Source organism: Lissotriton vulgaris, chromosome 4_1 (assembly GCF_964263255.1).
Source record: "Lissotriton vulgaris chromosome 4_1, aLisVul1.2, whole genome shotgun sequence".
In the NCBI taxonomy this organism is placed as follows: domain Eukaryota; kingdom Metazoa; phylum Chordata; class Amphibia; order Caudata; family Salamandridae; genus Lissotriton; species Lissotriton vulgaris.
In genome coordinates, this window is record NC_141691.1 from 1804796943 (window position 1) to 1804822218 (window position 25276).

The window sequence follows — 25276 nt, forward strand, 5'->3', positions numbered from 1 at the left end:
GGGCAGATATGATCCAGGGACCCCCAGTATGCAAGGGGAATTAGTCCCCCCTCTACAAACGCGCCAGTGGCCTGCATTGCAGAGAGGTGTAACAAGGGTGTGGCCTCATTACACTTCTCTGCAATGCAGCTCCCTCGCGCATACTGGAGGCTCCTGGTGGACCAGTTGACCCCAGGGACCCCCAGTATGCAAGGGGAATTAGTTCCCCCTCTGCAAACGCGGCAGTGGGCTGCGTTGCAGAGAGGTGTAACAAGGGGCATAGTCTCATTACACCTCTGCAATGCAGCCCCTGGCGCATACTGGAGGTTCCAGGTGGGCTAATTGGCCCCCAGGGGCCCCCAGTATGCAAGGGGAATTAGTTCCCCCTCTTCAAACATGCACGGGGGCTGCGTTGCAGGGAGGTGTAAAAAGGGTTGTGGCTTCATTACACCTCTCTGCAATGCAGTCCCCTGGCGCATACTGGAGATTCCTGGTGGGCTTTCAGGTCTTATATAGTTAGGAATTAGCATTAAAAAAACCTTTGAAATTCACTGAAAAAACCATAGGTTTCACACCAGTTATAGTTAGGAATTAGCATTTAAAAAACCTTTGAAATTCACTGAAAAAACCATAGGTTTCACACCAGTTATAGTTAGGAATTAGCATTTAAAAAACCTATTAAATTCACTGACAAAACCATAGATTTCACACCATTTATAGTTAGCTGGAAATTTTACTGACATAAAACCATTGAAATTCCCACGTTATAGTTAGTTGGACTCACTATAACTTGCGCGCCTGTAATGCACTGCTGATGACGTCACATATTACATCACTCATGACATGGTCAGTGACATCACTCATGACATCACTGATGACACCATCCTTGTGACAGAGTGACAGACCTAATTTCAGTGTAATGTAACGCTTGAAACACATATTCAAAAATAGAAACAAACATTTTCAAAAAAATGGAGATACCCAAACCAGTAACAACAACCAATTCAGTAATTCCACCATCTATATACACATCCACTCATTCACCAACAGTTCTATATAGTCACTCATATATATACTCACTCATCATATGTAGTGATACACCTATACATCCTGTTACACATCAGCAGTCATCCAAAAGTTACTCACACACATACTCACACATGCAAATAAACTATTGAACATCCATTTATTTGCATATACATTTATACACACACTACCACCTTACTTCTAAGGAAACTTACCCATACTTACTCTCTTAAACAATCACTTATAGAAACACATACTTATTTAAACAGGAACTCCTACAATCTCTCACTATATATACTATACTCACTTATATACATCAATACTCACATATACTAGATTAAAACATATGTCGTTACTAATGAAGACACTAGTGAGACAGTCATTCACTCACTAACACACACATATACACACTCATCCACCCATACAGTCCTGCACATATGCTGTCTTCAAAACACATACAAACAGTGAGTCAGTCACCAACCCCTGCAGCCACTTGTACACAAAGAGAAACACTGATACAAACATTTAAATATTTAAACAATACTCGCTAATATATGTATTCACTAAGATACACGTAATAAGCCAGTTACCCAACCAATTTTTTTTTAAAAAACATCCATTTACACACTTATTTAAACATTTATTCTTCCATCGACCTTTACAAATACATATATAAAACAAATTTATTTTTCAGAAAGACACACATTCACTGGATGGTGTCATCAGTGATGTCATGAGTGATGTCACTGACCATGTCATGAGTGATGTAATATGTGACGTCATCAGCAGTGCATTACAGGCGCGCAAGTTATAGTGAGTCCAACTAACTATAACGTGGGAATTTCAATGGTTTTATGTCAGTAAAATTTCCAGCTAACTATAAATGGTGTGAAATCTATGGTTTTGTCAGTGAATTTAATAGGTTTTTTAAATGCTAATTCCTAACTATAACTGGTGTGAAACCTATGGTTTTTTCAGTGAATATATGTATATATATATATATATATATATATATATATATCTATATATATATATATATATATATATATATATATATATATATGTATATATATATATATATATATATATTCACTGAAAAAACCATAGGTTATAGTCGATATATAGTTAGGAATTTGCATTTACAAAACCTTGAAAATTCAATGAAAAAACCATTGGTTTTAGGCCATATATAGTTAGGGATTTGCATTTACAAAACCTTATTTTACTCGCATAAAACCATTGAAATTCCATATATAGTTAGATGCGCTAACTATATATCGCGCACCAGCAATCCACTGCTGATGATGTCACATATTACATCATTCATGACATGGTCAGTGACATCACTGATGACATCACTGATCACAACATCCAGTGACTGTATGTTTCTGTAAAGTTAAAATATGTCTTACATATTGAAGAATGAGTGGATGTATAAATGTCTGGATGAAGGATTTAGTAGGTGCATGACTGATTGTATGAGGGAGTGATTAAATGTGTCTCACTGAGTGCATGGGTTAGTGATTAAACTGTATTAATTTGTGCATCATTATATCTGTTGTTCTGTAAACTGCTGCATGTGTTGATCAGTAGCTATATGAATAACTATATGGGTTATTGATTGGTTGCTCAAGTATTTGTATGGGAGACTGAGTATGTGTGTGAGTGGCTGGGAGGTGTGTGACTCTGTGCATAGATGTGTGAGCAGTTGATTCACTAGATGTATGGTTTCAAAAGTGCATGTGGAAACAGCTGTATGGGCGGTTGACTGTGTGCATGAGTGTATTGGTGAGTGAATGGATATCTCAGTGCTACATGTCAAAGTAAGTACATATGTAAAACACAGTACATGTGAGAGTTAACATATATAAATAACTGTGCATTAGAGCCAGTGAATGTGTGAGTGGCTGTATGGATCATTGTGAACTTTTATTAGGGATTATATAAGAGAGTAAATATGTGTTAGAATATGTTTCAATAAGTAATGTGTGTATAACTGTATAGTTGAGGAATTGGAGGTGTGTTTGATTCTTTGCATGACTGTCTAGGTGTATGAGTAACTCCATGGATGAGTGACAATCTGTGAGTCTCTGTTTTCACTGAGTGTATCTAAGGATATATCAGAGTCTGTAGAGGTTCATCGTATTAACACATGAATGATGTCATCTGTGATGTTGTCAGTGATGTCATTTGAGTTGTCATCAGTGATGTCATCAGTGATGTCATTTGAGATGTCATCAGTGATGTCATTTGAGTTGTCATCATTGATGTCATCAGTGATGTCACTGACCATGTCATGAATGATGTAATATGTGACATCATCAGCAGTGGATTGCGGGTGCGCGATATATAGTTAGCGCATCTAACTATATATGGAATTTCAATGGTTTTATGCGAGTAAAATAAGGTTTTGTAAATGCAAATCCCTAACTATATATGGCCTAAAACCAATGGTTTTTTCATTGAATTTTCAAGGTTTTGTAAATGCAAATTCCTAACTATATATCGACTATAACCTATGGTTTTTTCAGTGAATTTCAATGGTTTTTTAATAGCAAATATGAAAAGCTTTAAAATGTCAAGTACGTGATAGATAAAAACATTTTCGTATTTATGCACGCTGATGTGCTTTGAACGCTGCACCCCCCCCCCTCCCCTCTTTTCTCTTAGTAGTACTCTCTCTTTGCAGATAGTGAACGGTAGTTAACGCAGACCTTTACCCCCGTTGTAATCCGTCGTACCTGCTTGTCTCTCCATTTGATTGATTGTTATCCAAGCATTTACTGTTTTAGAATTGGTTCTCTTTGGATCATTCTCTATTTACAAACAAGCACAAAGTCGCAATACTCTGTTTAGTCTTTGCAGATAGTGAAAAATCGTGTAAAAAAATAAAAGTAATCGAGCAAAATCAGTAGACCACTAATTCGATCTCTTTTTGACCTCGGTAAAATACAAACATTAGGAACAACCCTTCATGAGAAATACGAAAATAGTGAAATGAACTGAGCTCCACACCATGAGGGGTGCAAGACAGCTCGACTCCGCCACCCACCCCGCCCAAAATAACGACAAACCCTATGCAAATATTATAAATATAGACAACACACCAGCAAAGAAACAGGGTAAAACATTTTATTAAATAACTATTTACATAACTATTTTATACTTTTTATTGCCCGATCCGGCTAGCTCAATCGATCGAGCATGAAACTCATGCACTGATAGCAAGCGTTGAGAGTTTGTAGAACGATGGCTTCAGATTTTCCACATACGGTGTAGTGGCGCGAACTGGGAGGGGGCGTTTGGATCCTGCCCCTTCCCCAAATAAGATTTTCATACGTGAATGTTCGTTCATGCTTTTTGTCCCTGAGTTGCTTCGATGTCACTGCCTTACACAAATGGCATAAGTCCTGGATGTTGAGTGCCATACTTCAGAGTTCTAAGCAGCGCTTGTAACACTGTTTAAACCTTATTTGCACCTGCTGCAGCTTCACTATTCAAAGTAAGTGGAGTCCGTTTGTGGACCTGACTGCATTGGAAAACAATGTGATACGGTGCCTCCCTAAACCGCTTGACGGAGGCCCCCGAGGGGCGGTGAGATGGCGCGGACTGAGAGGGGGCGCTTGGCTCCTGCCCCCTCCCCAAGTCGTGTTGCCCTGGTGTGGCCTGAGATCGCCCCCGGCATAGGCGGCTGGCTCCCGGGGTCCGGCGGAATTTTATCCCTTTTGATGACTCTTCCATTCTGGACCTCGTCCCACAATCCGTTTGACCTGAAGACACGCTGTAGTGGGGCGCCCCTTTACTGTTTTAGTTGCCATTCCGCCCGCTTTTGCTACACTGTGCCTCTTCCGCCATTCAGCTGTTTACCGCCCGCTCTTGCGACTACAGCGTCTCGCTCACCATGTAGTTGAGTTGCTCCCGCTCTTGCGATGCAACGATAAGCGACTGCCACAGGACTCTCAAAATGGCGGCCGGCTCTTCAGATTCGGGCGTGGTCCACTAAAATGGCCCTGGGACACCTTGGAACTCGGACGCTTCCCTGATAGGGCTTGGGTCCCATTCTCGAAAGCGTCCCCTCAGCCGTGAAGATTCTACAAAAGTCTTGGGGGCCCCCGACTCCCGCAGGCTTCTGGTGGGGAGCGGCTGCCATGTTTGCTCATGGAATGGCCACGACGGACCTACGAGATGGTAGTGCTCTCATGCTGACGCCAGCTTTAGTCTGAAACATCCAGAAACACTGTAGACTACCAATTCGATCAGTTCCGGTAGCGCCCCAACATGACCCGGTAGAGAAGAACTTGCCCTCCCCTCTTTGACTGATGGTTCTTGTTGCCTGTCCCCTCTGTTGTCATTTTACAGAACTTTTTGGACTGCTGAAAGGGGTTGTGTTCCGAACGCTGGTTGGTGGAGACATTTTGACTATATTCTTGACCTACGTTGTCGCGTAATGCGTTATATGACACGCCGCGTTAGCGCACCCGGAAGTAATCCGGGGCGCGGCGCGCAGCGCGCAACGTAAGCATAACAGGTCATGTGACTTGTTAATAAAACTTTTATTGGTTAATTTTACTTTTGTTATTTTAATAATGAAAAGCTTGGTCATATGACCTAAAAAATACGCTTTTTATTGATTTCGAACTTTTTTTAAAAAACATATATGTTATAATATTCCAGGCTAATGTACTTTCCCGGAAAATTTACAACTGTCCTGCAGGTAAAATATATTCCTTTTTCGAGAAAAAGGGCCTTTCTTCATTCCATGACGGAGCCGTTGAGTAAAAGAGACTCGGCCTGCTGTCTTAGTCGCCGATACGCCTGATTATCAGATTCTTATCGATCACTTTATGTTGCAGAAGTGGAAAACACAACTGCCCTTGACCATTTATCTTTACTGCGTTCCTACATATTATACCTTTTATCCGTCATGTAATTGGACTACTTTATTTCACTTGCCTTTTACTGATTCGAAAACAGTGACTAAAAGTAAAAACTTTACCAATGTAAATACTACTACCATGTTTTGTTTTAAAAACCTTTATTGTGAAAATGTCAGTATACAAATACGGGCCTATAACCACGTGGGCCGGCCACGGAGCAAACTGGAATCGTATATGATGAGGAGACATTTACATTATAGAGGAACGTAACGAACGAGCCATTAGGTTGCAAGAACTAAGGTGTCTAACAGTTGCGGAATCGGTGGACGTACATTTTGTAATTAAAATACGACAGGGCCACTTACAAAAAAGTTATCTAGATATACATTTGCGTGCAAGTACCATGGGTGACGTTAATTCGAACTTTCAATAGTACAGTAATCAATAACACATCAGAACTTAATATCAATAGGGATGTCGAAATATTCAATCAATTCTCGTCCCCGCCCGCCATGAGCATCAAAACCTCATTCATATCTCGTGATATCACGGTTGTTCAACCAGTACACAACAATGAGTTACGAGTCCCATTTATACCGGCGCCATTTGGGGCGAGGCCGGGCAGGTCCAAGATATAGTCAAAATGTCTCCACCAACCATCGGCCAGACCAGAACCCCTTTCGGCCCTTTATGCTACAAGATGGTGTCTTCCATTCAGAAAATATTGTTGGCAGCATTTTGAAAGGAAACATAAACAGCCGTTCTCCTAGTGAGTCTCACATTGTTACATTTAGGAAGAATGTTGAAGAGTAGTATGTGGAAAATCTGAAGCCATTTTTCTACAAACTCTCAATCAGCCTTGGATGGAAAAAAAAATCCTGAAGAATGTACAAACTGAAAACCAATTTTTGTCTGTATAGCATCAACAGCAACGCTTGAGTCAGCTTTGTGTCAAGCCGCCATTTTCATTCAATCAATAGCGTCCCCCTGCACACATTCAGGGACCTGGTCGTGTCTTCAGATGAAACGGATTGTAGGACAAGAAGCAGAAAGGAAAAGGAAAAAAGTTCCGCCGGACCTCGGGAGCCGGCCGCCTATGTCATGTGCGACCTTTGGCCACACCAGGGCAATAGTGAAGCTGCAGCAGGTGCAAATAAGCTTCAGACAGTCTTACAAGCACTGCTCAGAACTCTCAACTATGGCACTCAACATCCAGGACTTGCCATTCGGATCTTGGCACCTTGTGCTGGTTCCGACCTATTCACACATCGGTCCACTACTGACATCACCTCATAAGCCAACGGGGCACCCCACGCCGACTTTCGGCGCAGCATTGTAGGATGGCCACACCAGTGCGGCAACTTGCTGGACACCACCTCGGTGCCATCCGGATCTCGGCGCGTTCGAGTCACTGTACCGCAAGAGTGACCGGAACTCAGCTGGACACGCCGTCTTTCGGCGCAGCATTGTAGGATGGCCACACCAGTGCGGCAACTTGCTGGACACCACCTCGGTGCCATCCGGATCTCGGTGCATTCGAGTCACTGTACCGCAAGAGTGACCGCAACTCAGCTGGATACGCCGTCTTTCGGCGCAGCATTGTAGGATGGCCACACCAGTGCGGAAATTTGCTGGACACCACCTCGGTGCCATCCGGATCTCGGCGCGTTGTGCTGCCTTTGGCCTACTGTAGCCGCAAGTGCGGACGCAATTCAGTTGGACGGCGAGTGAAACGCTAAGGGGCGCCGCACTGCAGCCGAGGAGCCTCCATCTTGGGGGAGACGCACAGCCCCCACTGACTGACGCAACCTCACAGGCCAACGGGGCGCCCCACGCCGACTTTCGGCGCAGCATTGTAGGATAGCCACACCAGTGCAGCAACTTGCTGGACACTAACTCGGTGCCATCCGGATCTCGGCGCGTTGTGCTGCCTTCGGCCTATTCGCACATCGGTCCGCTACTGACGCCGCCTCATGTGCCAACGGATTTTCTACGCTTTTTGTAGCCCTATGCCGCATAACAGGTCATGTGACTTGTTTATAAAACTTTTCATTGGTTCATTTTACTTTTGGTTTCCTAAAAATGGAAGGCTTGGTCATATGACCTAAAAATGACACTTTTCATTGGTTTAGAACATTTTTTTTTCCCAAACGATGAAAGCCCCACCTTGTTTCTGGATGATTCAGACTGAAGCTGGCGTCAGCATGAGAGCACCACCATCTCGTGGCTCCGTCGTGGTCATTCCGCGAGCAATCATGGCAACCGCTCCCCACCGGAAGCCTGCAGGAGTCGAGGGCCCCCAAGACTTTTGTAGAATCTTCACGGCTGAGGGGACGCTTTCGAGAATGGAGCCCAAGCCCTAGCAGGCAAGCGTCCGAGTTCCAAGGTGTCCCAGGGCCATTTTAGTGGACCAGGCCCAAAACCGAAGAGCCGTCCGCCATTTTAAGAGTCATGTGGCAGCCGCCTATCGCTGCACTGCAAGAGTGGGAGCAACTCAACAACATGGTGAGCGAGACGCTGTAGCCGCAAGAGCGGGCGCAACTCAGCTGGATGGCCGCCACCTGGGGAGGCCCGTTCACGCCGCCTCCCCCACGCCCCCCCGGGCCGCCCCACGCCAATTTGCCGGAGCAGCATTGTAGGATACCAAAACCAGTGCGGCAGTTTACTGGACATCACCTGGGTGCCATCAACATCTCAGCGCGTTCTGCTGCCTTGGGACTATTCGCACAACAGACCGCTACTGACGAGGCCTCCCTCTGCACCACCCTGGATGCCCCACGCTGTTTTTCTTTGCTGCATTGTAGGATCCCAAAAACCAGTGCGGCACCCAGGTGACATCACCTGGGTGCCGTCCAGAACTCAGCACGTTGTGCTGCCTTGGGACTATTCGCACAAAAGACAGCTTCTGGCCATTGTTGCTTTTTTTTGTGAAAAATGTTTAAATGTTTTTACAGTTTTTGTTCCGTTCGTTATATTTAAAAGTTAATAAAGTTTTATAATCCTACTTTGTTGGAGTGTTATATATTTTTTTTTAAACGGGTGAATGGGGCCTTGAATCGGGTTATTGTCATGTGTGGGCTTTGCAAGTGTATTGCTACAGGATCAGACATTTCAAACTCAAATGCACGTTCTTTTTCTTACCTTTCCGAAGCATGGAGCGCAATAGCAGGCAGAGAAAGGGTGATGCAAGTGTTGAACACTGCCTGGCCTGGAAGTTGCTGGCAGTGCCCCCCCCCCCCGCCCGCTCCTGAAAGAGGACACACACACACCGCCGCCCCGAGTACTTCACAGATCTTTAAAAGACCATGCGCTTGTTCATGAGGCTTAAATGGTTTATCACCCCTTCTAGAACCCCTGCATCGACCCTCTGACGTTTCCTAGAAAAATTACCACGTAACACAATACCAAGCCCTGTCAGCTGAAACCCCCAAGGAATCATGGGGCATATTATCAAGGGGGTTTATCTCCGCTTTTTTGGCTTTAAAAGCCAAGAAAGCGGAGATAAAATTATCTCCCTATTACCAAGCTGTCGCTAACACCAGTTAGTGACAGCTAAAAGGAGATAGCGACCATCTTGGGCCCCGCTTTGCATGTCAGTGATACTTATCACTAATGACATGCAAAGTGGGCGTGCCAAGATGTTAGCGACTGGAAACAGTCCCTAACATCGCTATCTCCTATTACCAACTTTTGGAGATATTCGCGCTAAGCGCGAATATCTCCAAAAGCTAACACCTGACCTGAGCAGTTCTTAGCCATGTTATCCAATGGGAGGTGGATAACATGGCTAAGAGCATTTGCTCGATAATGCATGAATATCGCTGACTTTTCAGCGATATTCATGCATTGCGGCCGTTTTTTATCGCATTTGCGATAAACCTTGCTAATAGCAAGGTTTATCTGCGATAAAATTCGCCGATGTGCGGCGATAAGTTTTGTCTCTAAACAAGTTAGAGACAAAAATTATCGCTAGTTGTTGGTAATATGCCCCAGGGTTTTTCCTTGCAGGAATCGGGAGGCGGAAGACTAGCACTGAAATCAGTAGTCTCACGCCTGAATCGGGAGGATTGGTATATCTGGATTCTCTACAGCTGGGGCCATAAACTACATCCGCAGGGCTAGGTGATAGCCTGGGTCCGGCCTGGACAATCGGACACAGAGGAAGAGGAGTGTCAGAGGGTGCGGTAGTGAATAGGGTGAAAGGGAGGTGTCAGGCGGGCACAGGGTGTGATTCTCAGGGAAGAGCAGCGCAGATGGGGGGAAGTATATGGCCCATGCATGAGAGAGAGAGCGGGGGTGACCAGTGCGTGGGGGAGATGCTTGCGAGGGTGGGGAGCCGTGCTGAGAATCGACGGCGTGCAGAGAGTGGGTCTGGTCAAGGCATCTAAAATGGCTGCCGTGCACGACAAAATTGTGGCATTGGACAAAAAGGCAAGATGGCGCAGACAATGTTTATCAATAAGGATTCATTTATAACAAAATATTTACTCGCAGTGACAAAATGGTGGTCAACACTTCCTGATTTCCATCGAATCGAACGTTAACAAACGTCACGCAGCAAAAAAAAAAAAAAAAGCTCACGCACAGAGCCGTTTTTAGCCATGTTATCCAATGGAAGGTGGATAACATGGCTAAGAGCATTTGCTGGATAATGCATGAATATCGCTGACTTTTCAGCGATATTCATGCATTGCGGCCGTTTTTTATCGCATTTGCGATAAACCTTGCTAATAGCAAGGTTTATCTGCGATAAAATTCGCCGATGTGCGGCGATAATTTTTGTCTCTAAACAAGTTAGAGACAAAAATTATCGCTAGTTGTTGGTAATATGCCCCCGGATTTTTCCTTGCAGGAATCGGGAGGCGGAAAACTAGCACTGAAATCAGTAGTCTCACGCCTGAATCGGGAGGGTTGGCATGTCTGGATTCTCTACAGCTGGGGCCATAAACTACATCCGCAGGGCTAGGTGATAGCCTGGTTCCGGCCTGGACAATCGGACACAGAGGAAGAGGAGTGTCAGAGGGTGCGGTAGTGAATAGGGTGAAAGGGAGGTGTCGGGCGGGCACAGAGTGTGATTCTCAGGGAAGAGCAGCGCAGATGGGGGGAAGTATATGGCCGATGAATGAAAGAGAGAGCGGGGGTGACCAGTGCGTGGGGGAGATGCTTGCGAGGGTGGGGAGCCGTGCTGAGAATCGACGGCGTGCAGAGAGTGGGTCTGGTCAAGGCATCTAAAATGGCTGCCATGCACGACAAAATTGTGGCATTGGACAAAAACGCAAGATGGCGCAGACAATGTTTATCAATAAGGATTCATTTATAACAAAATATTTACTCGCAGTGACAAAATGGTGGTCAACACTTCCTGATTTCCATCGAATCGAACGTTAACAGACGTCACGCAGCAAAAAAAAAAAAAAAGCTCACGCACAGCCGCTGGAAGACATGTATCAACATATATGAGCCTCCTCAGCCACCCTCAGAAAACATAAGGGGTCAGGATACGTCTCCCACACCCCCTTATACCTAGTAATTTAATTAAAACGAAACACAAAATGGCGAATTCCCGTTTCGCTACCAGTTTGCGGCCCAGTTCGCGGCCCGGGAAGCGCTTCTACCGTGAAAAATATATATTTTTTTATTTTCCCCACAAGACCCTTTAATAACCCCAACATCATTCCTAGGGGGTCAAGAGAGGTATACCTTGCCCCCTTTCATTAAATTCCCCCTTCGTTTTTCACCTCTTCTTCTCTCTCGATCCTACCGAGAGATAAGATGGCGGCCGCTCCGGACTGTTTAGAATGTTGACAGACACCGGAGAGCCAATCAGCTTTCTGCGCGCAAAGTTCCGTTTCGCGAAAAGTAAGCGAACCGGAGCGCAGCCCGGAGCGCTGTTACAGATATATATCTTGTTTTGAACGTTAATTTCTCAAAAACTACTGGAGCACGTATATTGAGACCTAGCAAAGGCACATCGGGCTAACAGTCCCTACAATTTTGCCAAGTTTCGTGCAAATCCATTCAGCCGTTCGAGCTAAAAGTGAGTCCAACCGCCCTATGGAAATTAACATGGGAAAAACGTGTTTTGGGACCCCCCTTTTTTCTCGGCCCCCCCTCGACAAACCCCCCCCAAATTTTCAAGGGCTGCTCAGAAACAAAATGTGCCATTTTCCTGAAAATTTCAGCCGATTCCGTCCACAAACGCCAAAGTTATTAGACATAGAATTTTCAAAAGTTCCATAGAGAATTAATCCTAACTATATATACCTACTGGCGATAGCCAGTAGGTAATATATATATATATATATATATATATCCCATAAGATTCCAAGTTAGACGCGCACTCGGAGGTAAAGTGGTACACAGTGTCACTTTATTTGCTGTTACGCGTTTCGGAAGCCAAAACTCCCTTGCTCACAGTGTGAGCAAGGGAGTTTTGGCTTCCGAAACGCGTAACAGCAAATAAAGTGACACTGTGTACCACTTTACCTCCGAGTGCGCGTCTAACTTGGAATCTTATGGGAAATAATTGACTGGCGGGGCTCTGCCAGCCGTGAATGCGCCACCGGACTGTGGGAGGTTCCACCGCAAAAGAGCCGTGAGAAGGAAGTATATATATATATATATATATATATATATATATATATATATATATATATATATATATATATATATATATATGTATATATATTACCTACTGGCGGTCGCCAGTAGGTAGTTATAGTTAGGATTGTTTTGCATAGGAAATCTGCAACATTCTATTGGGAATAACTTTGGCGCCGATTAGGGATCTGCCTGTAATTTTCCCTAAATTTGCCTCGCTGCGGTCCGCTCTTTTCCATGAAAGTTTGGGGGGGATTCGTCAAGCGGGGGCCGAGATAAAAGGGGGGTCCCAAAACGTGTTTTCCCCATGTTAATTTCCATAGGGCGTAGTGAGTTTGAGGACAAACGAAAAAGTGGTGCAGATTGGATGAAACCCAAACCTGGGTTCAAGAAGTGTTTTAAGTGCAAAGCATGCCTTCATGGCATGAATCGCACTGAATTTAAAACCCCTTTTAACAAGACAGTGAAAATCAAGAGCGCCATTACTTGTAAAAGTGAATTTGTTGTGTACCTTTTACAATGTCCTTGTCCCAAGACGTATATCGGAAGTACAACTTTACCAGTACACCAACGAGTGTTACAACATAGAAGAGCTATAGTTAACCAGGATAGGTCTTACCCTGTGGCCCGCCACTTTGAACTCCATCACCAGAGTAACCCCGAAGGCCTGTTATACTCCTGTATTGCAGAGGTCCCCAAAAAGAAGAGAGGGGGAGATAGGAAAGGGGAATTAAGGAGACTAGAAACTTATTTCATTTTGGAGTTTAATTGTAAGGAGCCACATGGTTTGAACATTGACGAAGACCTTTTTACATGCCTGAGTTAACTGTATAGACATAATAATTTTTTTCTGAAACCTCTACAATCCTAGACCTGCATTTTTAAGATTTTTTCATTATGAATTTTCTTTTATGAAAATCTCTTGTTGATTTTAATGGTTCAAATCTGAAGTTTTCCCTATCTGCACTTTTACATGTAGAGGTGATCCTATTCGTGAACGAAGGCTTTGGGAGAAATTTCTCTCTATAATGAAGTATAGCTGTCTCTTACCCTGTGATTTGCACTGTCACTTTGGATTATTGTTTTTTGTTGTGCAATTGGAGTAGAATGTTTACATTTATAAAGTACTGTATTATTGAGACACAAGCACTTGCAACTTTATAATAAGACTAGGTAACTCCTCCAATGTTATGGAATTAGAGTTCATAGGAGGATGTTGTGTAGATATGGAATCCTGTGAACAATACAGAAATATTTACACTCCTTTTTTAAACATTGTTCATCTCTTAAGCACTAGCACTTTGCCATTTTCCATGTGCAATATCCAGTTGATTCGTTTACAGTATTTATTTATCTGTTGACCAATGCACTTGCACTTTATGTTTTTAATAGGGTAGAAATGTTGGACAGCACGATTACTGATTGAACTCCCAATTGATGTAACAATGGAATTTTGATGAATAGAGCCAGGACGAACCTTTAGGGGATTTGACTGTGTTAAATTGAATGCAGCGATCTGTCAGATATTACATAGATTCCAGGACATAATTCTATCTCTCACAATGAAATAAGGGTTGCATTTTATTGATATAGGCACTTGCCTTTCTCTATTAAGCATAAACCTGAGAACTCTTTGTCTCTGCAAAGGAGCTAGTTTGCTTCTGTGGAATTATATATGCACTTGCACTTTGAGAATTATAAATGTAATATTGAAATGGATAGAGATACACACATGTATATATCTCTTCCATTTATACATTTTTAACATTTTTTACAAATTAATTTTGTACTAATGTTGTGTTGTGAGAGGTCCTACAATATGGTATTCACTGGGATATCTATGTACTCTCAATGTTTTAAGATGGCCGCTGTATTTTACCTAACAGTGTTTCCCCTTAAGTCCTTTTTCTGTCTTTATCACCCTACATGGTTGTGAAAAGGGAAACTCATACCAACGCACAAACATCGTGAGCAAGGGAGCGTGACTCCCGAAACGCGTTGATGAGGATGCTTAATAAATAAGCTTTTTGACAAAACCTGTTCGTGAGTGCCTGGATGCTTTTGGTGGAATTGTGGATCTGAAAACTCATTTTGGATATAGAGCGACGTGGTCGATTGTCGCGGAACCAGGCACCGCCGGCGGTTTGGCAGCTCGCCAGTTTGAATCGCCAAACATAAACAAAGCAAAACGGAGACAGGCGCGCCCCCGTGAATATCCAGTGGACCAACAAGAAGTACGCGAGTGGTGTAGCTGAGGAAGGTGGCTTCCTGTAACCCAGGGATCGGAGGGTCTCGGCGGTTCTGGTAAGTCAGCTGGACTCGCTATTACAAACACACGCTTTGCTTTGGGTCCGTGTCGGTAAAATCGGGAGCCGGTCTTTGGTATATTTTCTCTGTGTGTGGTTTCATGATCAAAAGAAACCCGCTTCCCTTGGCAAATTCGAGGGGTTAATTTATTCAGAGATTCCTACCAGACAAACAGGAAGAAAGCTGAGAAATGAGCGAGGAAGAATATGCAGCGAGGGAACTCGAGGCAGTGAAACTATTTGAGGATTCTGCCCAGTCAAGACCGGAGAAAGCGGGGGCGGCTGCACCTACGAGTAATCCCGACTTGACGAAGAATTTGCAGATTTTGGAAAAATTAAAGAAGAGAGAAATATCCCGTTGGTGGGAAGTGGCATCATTGAAACGCTATCTCGATGTGAACAGGATCCCGCGGGGGCTCCGCATAATGATCTCCCCCTCATCCGAAAACCCAGATATCGGCATGTTGGAAGAATGGGCAGATAACAGTGCTGGAAGCTCTAAAAATATGATGCAGATACTTTTGAAGTACGCAGAAAAAGAGCGTCTTGAGGTAATTGATAAAATCAAGGAGCTGACTGAAACACTAGATAAACATGATGATAAAACACGGATTGAAAAATTCAAGACTGATCTGAAGCCAAAACTTGAGAAATATGAAAAACGCATCAAAGACAGGAAGGCGACGAAATTTATAAGGGATCGTATAGATTACGAAACCGGGAGAATCTATACATTTGCTAAAAAATTTGATATGGTTCGACGCCAGAAGATTTTCAGTGGCCAGAATACCCAAGATATGCCAATGCAGAGTGATGCAAGTTCAGGAACAGGCTCAGAACAAGAATCAGATGACGGGAGCCGGAGGGGCCCAAATGATGTACGGCTGCCAGTAACTGATGAGGTCCGTTTTATGATCATGGAGCAACAGTCGGACCATCGCATGGGGAGAGGAAGAGGAGGGGGAAGGGGCCGCGGAAAAGAAGACAAAAACGAGGGGGGGAAGGTTACAGGAGGAGCACAAGGTTGGCAAACAAAAAGATCTCTGCGGTCGAACACCAAGAAGCAGTAGATATTGTGAATAATGCCATAAAAAAAAACAAAAATTATTAATCTGAGTTCTGTCCAGTTAACAAGTGACGATGAGGTAATCCTGAAATTGGGTCTCTCTTACTGTGATTCTAATGATTTTAATTACCCTAACAGTAGGATGAACCTATACAAGTACATAAGGAAACTCAAACTTAGCAAAATGCATGCAACTAAAAGAAGCAATGCTGCACTGAGCACAGACTTAGAATCGAACACTATGGAACCTTCCCTCACAGTCCATGATTTACCAGTATTAAGAGACATGATAGCGCTGATGGATGACACTTGTGAAGAGGAGAATATTGAAAATTCTGACTTTGGAAATGATCTGTTACCTGAAGATCACACACCCTTCAGGGCCACATCTAAATTTCTTCCCCAAACAATGAAAGACAATGTAGACCTATTTGGGGAAAATGTGACTAGAGATCTGAAAAATCTATACTTACAAGAAAATCTAAAGAAATGTAAGTTGAATTTGAGGAAAGCTAACTTCCACAAAACGGTGAAGAAATTACAGACGGAGGATGGTCTTCTGGTGAAACCCTCTGATAAAGGGGGAAACGTGGTCCTCTGGGGGAAAGAACAGTATAAAAAAGAGGCTATGACCCAGCTATCGGATCACAGCTGCTACAAAAGAATTAGTACCAGAGAATATGAAGATGTCATCAGGGAGTTCTATGGAAGACTGGATCACTGGAAAGAATCCGGCCTACTTAGCTGGGATGAACACAAATACATCAAACAGGACAACCCAGTGATTCCGGTCTTCTATTTGCTACCCAAAATACACAAAAATGCCACTAGTCCACCAGGGAGACCGATCATTTCTTCTTGTGGGAGTCTTTTCGAGAAAGCTTCACGGTATATAGACTATTTCCTCAACCCTATGGTCAGAACACTTCCCTCCTATTTAAAAGATTCAACTGATTTTTTAAAGTGTATTTTCGATATCTGTTGGAATCCAAACACGATGATCCTGTTGACATTAGACATTTCTACTCTTTATACGAGTATAAGACATCACGATGGTCTAAAAGCATGCGCCCATTATCTGAATAGCAGACCAATACGCCTTGCATCCCAGAATAGGATGATCCTCGAGCTCATAGAATGGTGCTTATCAAAAAACATATTTCTGTTTGGTAATGATCTTTACATTCAGGAGAGGGGTACCGCAATGGGCACCTGCTTTGCCCCTAGTTATGCCAACCTACACCTTGGCTACTGGGAAGAGCAGGTGCTAAGAGGGGGCCCATTGGATCATTGGTCGGAGCACATTCTCTTATGGGTGCGGTATATCGATGATGTCTTCGTGCTGTGGCAGGGCACGGAGACATCAATCGGCACCTTTATTGAGGAAATCAATCAAAATTCGTTGAATCTAGAGTTTGTTGGGAACTTTAGCAAGGACTCAATTGATTTTTTAGACATCAGGGTCACCTCACTTAATAACAAACTTGAAACAACGGTGTTCCGAAAGCAGACGGCAGGGAACTCTATACTACATGCCGAAAGTGCACATCCGACTTCACTAATAAGGAGCATTCCGTTTGGTGAATACTATAGGGCCAGACGGACATGCAGCAGTGATGAGCAGTTCAGCACCATAGAAGGTGAAATGACTCAAAGATTCCTTGAGAGGGGCTATAGTAAGAAAATCCTTCAGGGCGCTGCTAGAAAGGCCCAAAAACTAACTAGGCAATCTTTACTTTTTGAACCATCTAGAACATGTAAATCGAAGCACAATCAACAGGATCAGATCAGTTCAAGATTTATCACTACCTACAATACTAGACATAAGGAAATCAGATCAATACTGAGAAAACATTGGTATCTGATAAGGAATGGTCCAATATTGGGCTCCAAGATGAAGAAAAACCCAGAGATCACTTATCGGAAATCCAAATCACTCAGCGATCTAATTGTTCGTAGTGAGTTTGAGGACAAACGAAAAAGTGGTGCAGATTGGATGAAACCCAAACCTGGGTTTAAGAAGTGTTTTAAGTGCAAAGCATGCCTTCATGGCATGAATCGCACTGAATTTAAAACCCCTTTTAACAAGACAGTGAAAATCAAGAGCGCCATTACTTGTAAAAGTGAATTTGTTGTGTACCTTTTACAATGTCCTTGTCCCAAGAAGTATATCGGAAGTACAACTTTACCAGTACACCAACGAGTGTTACAACATAGAAGAGCTATAGTTAACCAGGATAGGTCTTACCCTGTGGCCCGCCACTTTGAACTCCATCACCAGAGTAACCCCGAAGGCCTGTTATACTCCTGTATTGCAGAGGTCCCCAAAAAGAAGAGAGGGGGAGATAGGAAAGGGGAATTAAGGAGACTAGAAACTTATTTCATTTTGGAGTTTAATTGTAAGGAGCCACATGGTTTGAACATTGACGAAGACCTTTTTACATGCCTGAGTTAACTGTATAGACATAATAATTTATTTCTGAAACCTCGACAATCCTAGACCTGCATTTTTAAGATTTTTTCATTATGAATTTTCTTTTATGAAAATCTCTTGTTGATTTTAATGGTTCAAATCTGAAGTTTTCCCTATCTGCACTTTTACATGTAGAGGTGATCCTATTCGTGAACGAAGGCTTTGGGAGAAATTTCTCTCTATAATGAAGTATAGCTGTCTATTACCCTGTGATTTGCACTGTCACTTTGGATTATTGTTTTTTGTTGTGCAATTGGAGTAGAATCTTTACATTTATAAAGTACTGTATTATTGAGACACAAGCACTTGCAACTTTATAATAAGACTAGGTAACTCCTCCAATGTTATGGAATTAGAGTTCATAGGAGGATGTTGTGTAGATATGGAATCCTGTGAACAATACAGAAATATTTACACTCCTTTTTTAAACAGTGTTCATCTCTTAAGCACTAGCACTTTGCCATTTTCCATGTGCAATATCCAGTTGATTCGTTTACAGTATTTATTTATCTGTTGACCAATGCACTTGCACTTTATGTTTTTAATAGGGTAGAAATGTTGGACAGCACGATTACTGATTGAACTCCCAATTGATGTAACAATGGAATTTTGATGAATAGAGCCAGGACGAACCTTTAGGGGATTTGACTGTGTTAAATTGAATGCAGCGATCTGTCAGATATTACATAGATTCCAGGACATAATTTTATCTCTCACAATGAAATAAGGGTTGCATTTTATTGATATAGGCACTTGCCTTTCTCTATTAAGCATAAACCTGAGAACTCTTTGTCTCTGCAAAGGAGCTAGTTTGCTTCTGTGGAATTATATATGCACTTGCACTTTGAGAATTATAAATGTAATTTTGAAATGGATAGAGATACACACATGTATATATCTCTTCCATTTATACATTTTTAACATTTTTTACAAATTAATTTTGTACTAATGTTGTGTTGTGAGAGGTCCTACAATATGGTATTCACTGGGATATCTATGTACTCTCAATGTTTTAAGATGGCCGCTGTATTTTACCTAACAGTGTTTCCCCTTAAGTCCTTTTTCTGTCTTTATCACCCTACATGGTTGTGAAAAGGGAAACTCATACCAACGCACAAACATCGTGAGCAAGGGAGCGTGACTCCCGAAACGCGTTGATGAGGATGCTTAATAAATAAGCTTTTTGACAAAACCTGTTCGTGAGTGCCTGGATGCTTTTGGTGGAATTGTGGATCTGAAAACTCATTTTGGATATATATATATATATATATAAAGTCGAACTTTTTGACACTTTCCACGTCAAAAAACACACGAACACCTTTTATCTTCAAGAAACGCTTTATTGCAGGTTTCTGGCAGTAAACTCTACGCGTTTCAGGAGCTCACCTCCCTTGCTCACGAGTGACATTATTGTGTATACGATAGGGTTTTAAACAGACATGTGACATTGTAGTGCATAAACATAAACAACAGACTATTGCTGTAAAAGTAAATAAAATTGTGAAGATACTAATGGTAGTGCCGAGTGAAGTCCTGACAGTGTTTTTAAATTACATATTACTCTTTGGGGCTTTTTGACTTAAATAGTAACATTAGCATATACATGTTCCATGCTTTATTCTCCACTAGGATGAAATGTTTAGCATAGCTTATATTTTGTATATTTGCTACTACACTTGCCTTTATGTTGAATTTTCATTAAATGTCTCTGAGATATCTTGCCCTAGTGGGCTTATATCCATATCTTCATCAGATGTATGGTTCCAAATCAAATCAAATTATATGACAGTTCCTTCCTGTGCTTTTGTAATCAATACTCATAATTATAATGATATTTCTACATTTCCTTATAGTATACAATTTACAAAACTCTTTAATTGGTATCAGTTTTTTGGTGAACCATAGAGAATCATTTTGCCCCAGTGGGCATACATTTTGTCCTTCCGGGCAACACATTATCATTTCCACGTAGTCAATTTCAAGTCCCCATTTTCACTCTTTTCGTCCTCTTAGTACTCGGCTGACATGTACTTCAATTCATTCCTCTTCCATTCTTCATTAGTATCTATGAAAATACATAGACAAAAATTATATTAACCACACATATGTTCCAACTTACACCCTGTGAATTAAAAAACCAAAAAATGGTTATTCTACTTGTCTGAGACAAACAGAACTCATTATTTCAGTCCTATAGACCGGAGTGGGTCAAACACTGGGATCGCATATTCAAAGTGACACAACATAATATTACTTAAAACTAGACTAGGTCATGTCGCCATTAGCTCCTAACTCCAAAAATGTAATCTCCGTTTTCATTACAGAACAACTTCTCACACCCCCAATGTCTCATATTATTAAAAGATTGAGTTTAGCAGTCAACAGTCCTGGGCTTGAATTGCAATGTCATCGTTTTTTAGCCTAGATGAGTTTCCAGTTCCTCATCGCAATTATGTCCAATCGGTACTGTTGTTTGGTATTTAATAATCAGTCTGGATTCTAGTCTCCGTAGTTTTTGGATCTTATTTCCCCCTCTGTCATCATGTTTGATCATGTCTAACACACAGAATCTCAGTAAGTTTGTATTCTGGTTATGTTCTGTTTGAAAATGCCTTGCGATGGGGTAAGCTTTATCACAGTTCTTTATGGCCCTTAAGTGCTCCAAAATCCTGGTTTTTTGGCTTTGTGTATCGTGCTGCCGATATAGGCCTTATCACAAGGGCAGAACAAAGCATAAACTGCAAACTCCGTGTTGCATGATGTATGCTCTTGTATCACAAAGGGTTCTGTGTGTGGTGAGAGTTTAACTTCTTTACAGTTTTTACTATGCTTGCATGCTTTGCAGTTTCTGCAAGGAAAAAATCCTTGTATCCCCATTGGTTTTTCTTTTACTGGAATTACAGCACTACATAGTTCATCTTTTAAGGACTTAGTTTTCTTGAAAGTTATCTGTGGATATGATTCTACATATCCTGCAATTTCAGGGTCTGTTTTCAATACAGGCCAAAATTTCTTTAGGCCTCGTTTAATCATAAACGCTTGGCTGCTGTATGACGTGATGAAGCGCGTTTTTGGATTTACATTATCATCCAATGTTTTGTCCTTGTCATTTTCCCTTAGTAAACTTTCCCTGCTTCTTTCCTCCACAAGACTTTTGGCCCTGTTGATGGTTTTTTCAGTGTATCCTCTTGCTCTGAATCTTTCAATCATTGTATTTTCTTCTTCCTTAAAGCGCGCAGGTGTGCTGCAGTTTCTTTTCGCTCTTAATAATTCTCCTATTGGAATGCTCTGTATTAATGAGCTCTGATGGCAACTGCGTGCATGTAGCAGACTATTTCCTGCTGTTGTTTTTCTGTACAAGGAGCTTTCTAGTCTGTTGTTTTCCACCTTTAATCTTAAATCAAGGAAATCTAGACTTTTCTCTGCCCATTGGCTGGTGAATTTTAAATTGAAATCATTGGAGTTAAGTTCCTCCACAAAGTTTTTTGCTTCTGTCTCTGAGCCTGACCAAACCACGAAAATGTCATCGATGTATCTGACCCATTTGATGACACTCTTCTTATACACCGATGACCTGTATACCATTTCTTCTTCCCAGTACCCCATGAAGAGACCCGCAAAGCTCGGCGCAAAACAAGTCCCCATGGAAGTCCCCAGGATTTGTCTATAGATTTTAGAATCAAAGAGGAAGTAGTTTTGAGTCAGACACAGTTCCATTATTTTTAGAAGCATTTGTGTGTGGCAGAGATAAGAAATTGATCTTCTGGATAGGAAATGTTTGCACGCCGAAAGCCCCAGTGTGTGTGGGATACAGGTGTATAGCCCCACTACATCAAGTGATAACAATGTGTAGTTCTCTTCCCATTTCAGTGTCTCCATGAGCTTAAGAAAAGCCCCTGAATCCTTAACAAAGGATGGCAGACTCTGTACCCAACTCTGTAGAAAGAAATCTACGTATTGTGAGGCATGTTCAAGGCAGCTTACTATTGATGAGACTATTGGCCTCCCTGGTGGGTTATTTCTGTCCTTATGGATCTTCGGTAGAAGATATAAGGCTGGTAGTCTAGGGGACTTGCATTCAAGGAATTTGAACTCTTCTGTCTCTATCAGTCCTTTCCCTTTCCACTCTTGGAGTAAAGTATGGAATAACCTGATTGATGTCTCATATTCCATGCGGTTACTTCTGCAATATTTAGTCTCATCTGAAAGCTGCCGTAATCCTTCTTTAATGTAGTCAGTTTTGGCCTGCACTACTACATTGCCCCCCTTGTCTGATTTTTTTATCACTATGCTGGGGTCATTTTTCAAACTAAGCAAGGCTTTCCGCTGTTGGTTATTTATGTTGCTCCAGCATTTTAATTTTTTGTTAGAAATATATTGTAGTTCTTTGCACATGCCCCGCTCAAACACATCTATAGCATCGTTTTTTTTTAATATATATATATATATATATATATATATATATATATATATATATATATATATATAACCTACTGGCGGTCGCCAGTAGGTAGTTATAGTTAGGATTGTTTTGCATAGGAAATCTGCAACATTCTATTGGGAATAACTTTGGCGCCGATTAGGGATCTGCCTGTAATTTTCCCTAAATTTGCCTCGTTGCGGTCCGCTCTTTTCCAGGAAAGTTTGGGGGGGATTCGTCAAGCGGGGGCCGAGATAAAAGGGGGGTCCCAAAACGTGTTTTCCCCATGTTAATTTCCATAGGGCGGTTGGACTCACTTTTAGCCCGAACGGCTGAATGGATTTCCACAAAACTTGGCAAAATTGTAGGGACTGGTAGCCCGATGTGCCTTTGCTATGTCTCAAGATATGTGCTCCAGTGGATTTTGAGTAATTTAGGTTAAAAAAAATATATATATCCATAAGCGCGCCCGGTACGCGCACCGGGGCGCGCTCCAGCACGCTACGTCGCTACGCGAGTTCGCGAGCGGAAAGCTGATTGGCTCTAGGGTGTCTGTCAACATTCCAAACAGTCCGGGGCGGCCGCCATCTTGTGTCTCGGTAGGCTCGAGACACAAGAGGTGGCAAAAACAAAGGGGGAAATGACCAAAAGGGGGCAGTGTAGACCCTCCCTGACTCCCTAGGTTTGATGTGGGGGCCACAAAAGGGCCCCGTGGGGCAAAAAAAATAATTTTTTTCGATTTGCGCGGGGGGAGCGCCCGGTACGCGCAACGCGTAGCGTACCGGGGAGCGTACCATGGGGATAAAAGAATGACAAAGATTTTTTAAAATGTAGCATTTTTTTATAAATTGGAGGTAGTTCTAAAAAGAACTGTTTTTTTATTCTTTTTGTTGTTTTATATTTTTTTTATTGTTTTTTGGAACATTTTTTACTTTTTTTGGCTTTTATGAACAATTTTTTTTGTATTTTTTATGGGGACAAACAAAAAACAGGGAATTGTAAACAGCTCAACTGGAGCAAAAAAAATCAGGAAAAAATTAAGGTTTGTTTTTGCACTTGTGGTTGTCTCCAGCACGGTTATTCAGTTTAATACTTTGCTCTCCATAGCAAATTGTAGTCCCGCAAAATGTACAAACTATTTTAAAATCTCCAAACTGGGGTTGGATATTTGGGACCATCTCCCTTGTCTCTGGACCCGATGGAGTGGGTTGTTTACTTTGGAAGGTGCTGCGAGAAGATTGGGGAGGGTTTCTGGTCAGTTCTCTGACCTCTGCCGCAGCATAGTTGTTTGGGTGCCGGCGTTTCATGTGGCGAATCATAGTACTGTTGCCAAAAGAATACTTTTTGGCAGGGTTCCCCCTGGAAAGTACAGTGCCACAGATCAGACATGTAACTTTGGGAGCATTAACTTTCTTTAGGCCCCTTGGGGTTTTAAAAAACTCCCAGACAATGTGCTCCTTTGGTTTATAGGGGGTATTATATTCAGGCAGGAACCGCCTCTCCTTCTCCTCCTCCTCCTCTCCTCTTCTTCTTCTCCACCACTGTGGTGTTGTGGTGGTCCTTGTGATGGTGGTGGTGGTGGTGGTTGAGATGCTCCTGCTGCTGCTGCTACTGATTTCTCACTACAAATAGGTCTGCAAACAGGTCTTCCTCAGTCAAAGTACAAAGTGAGAATGAGGAAAAAAGGTGGGGGCTTTCATCATTTGGAAAAAAAACTGTTCTGAACCAATGAAAAGTGTTATTTTCAGGTCACATGACCCGACGCGATTACGCTACGCGCCTCGGGGCGCGCCCCGGGGCGCTGACGTAGCGCAATTTAATGAACAACAAAATGTTTGGTCCCGATTTTCTACAATCTGTTGCTGTAAACTTTTAAGAAAAAAAACAACATTAACCACTACATTTGCATAGCAGCTGACACCAGAACTGTTTTCAAATTTAAATCCTACAATCTCTTCAGTAGTAACCTTTTTCTTTTTGCTACCAATCACAGGTTCATCTTTTTTTTCGTTTCTCTCCTACTTCACTACATTTTTCCTCATATCTCCTTTTTCGACCTACCACACACTTTTCAATTAAAGGATATTGAGGTAAACTTGGAGCAGATTCTCTTCTTAACCTGTTATACTCCCTCACACAATTTAGATCTGCACTAATCGTTGTCTCATCAAAATCAATTAGATATAGTCCAGATAAAGCTCTATCTCTAGATAAAGCAACATAGGCCATACCCTCTTTGAACACAGTACTTCCGATATTTACCAAAGCAATATCTACACTTAAACCTTGAGATTTATGAATAGTCACTGCATATGCCAAACAAATAGAAAAATTGTTTTAGACGGACATATAAGTCTTTCACAAGCAGAAATCGAGTTGAACAACAACTGAATTGTTGAACTTCCTCAATCCCATCAAATTTGATTCTTAAAAATTCAATCTCATCTCTATTTGGGTAATTGACAAAACCAACAACATTACCCATTGCTTCATTCACCAAACCTCTTTCCACGTGTACATTTCTTCGTA

General features: G+C 42.2%; 1 protein-coding gene across 1 annotated transcript in view; it reads left to right on the top strand.

Annotated features, from left to right (window-relative positions):
• Positions 1-25276, top strand: part of LOC147724582 (fibrocystin-L-like) — a 2246326-nt gene that overhangs the window by 1029633 nt on the left and 1191417 nt on the right. Inside the window, exons 37-38 of the mRNA XM_086918063.1 lie at positions 15242-15716; positions 15993-16635. Coding sequence (XP_086774189.1) covers positions 15242-15716; positions 15993-16635 — 1118 coding nt within the window. The remainder of the gene's footprint in view (positions 1-15241; positions 15717-15992; positions 16636-25276) is intronic.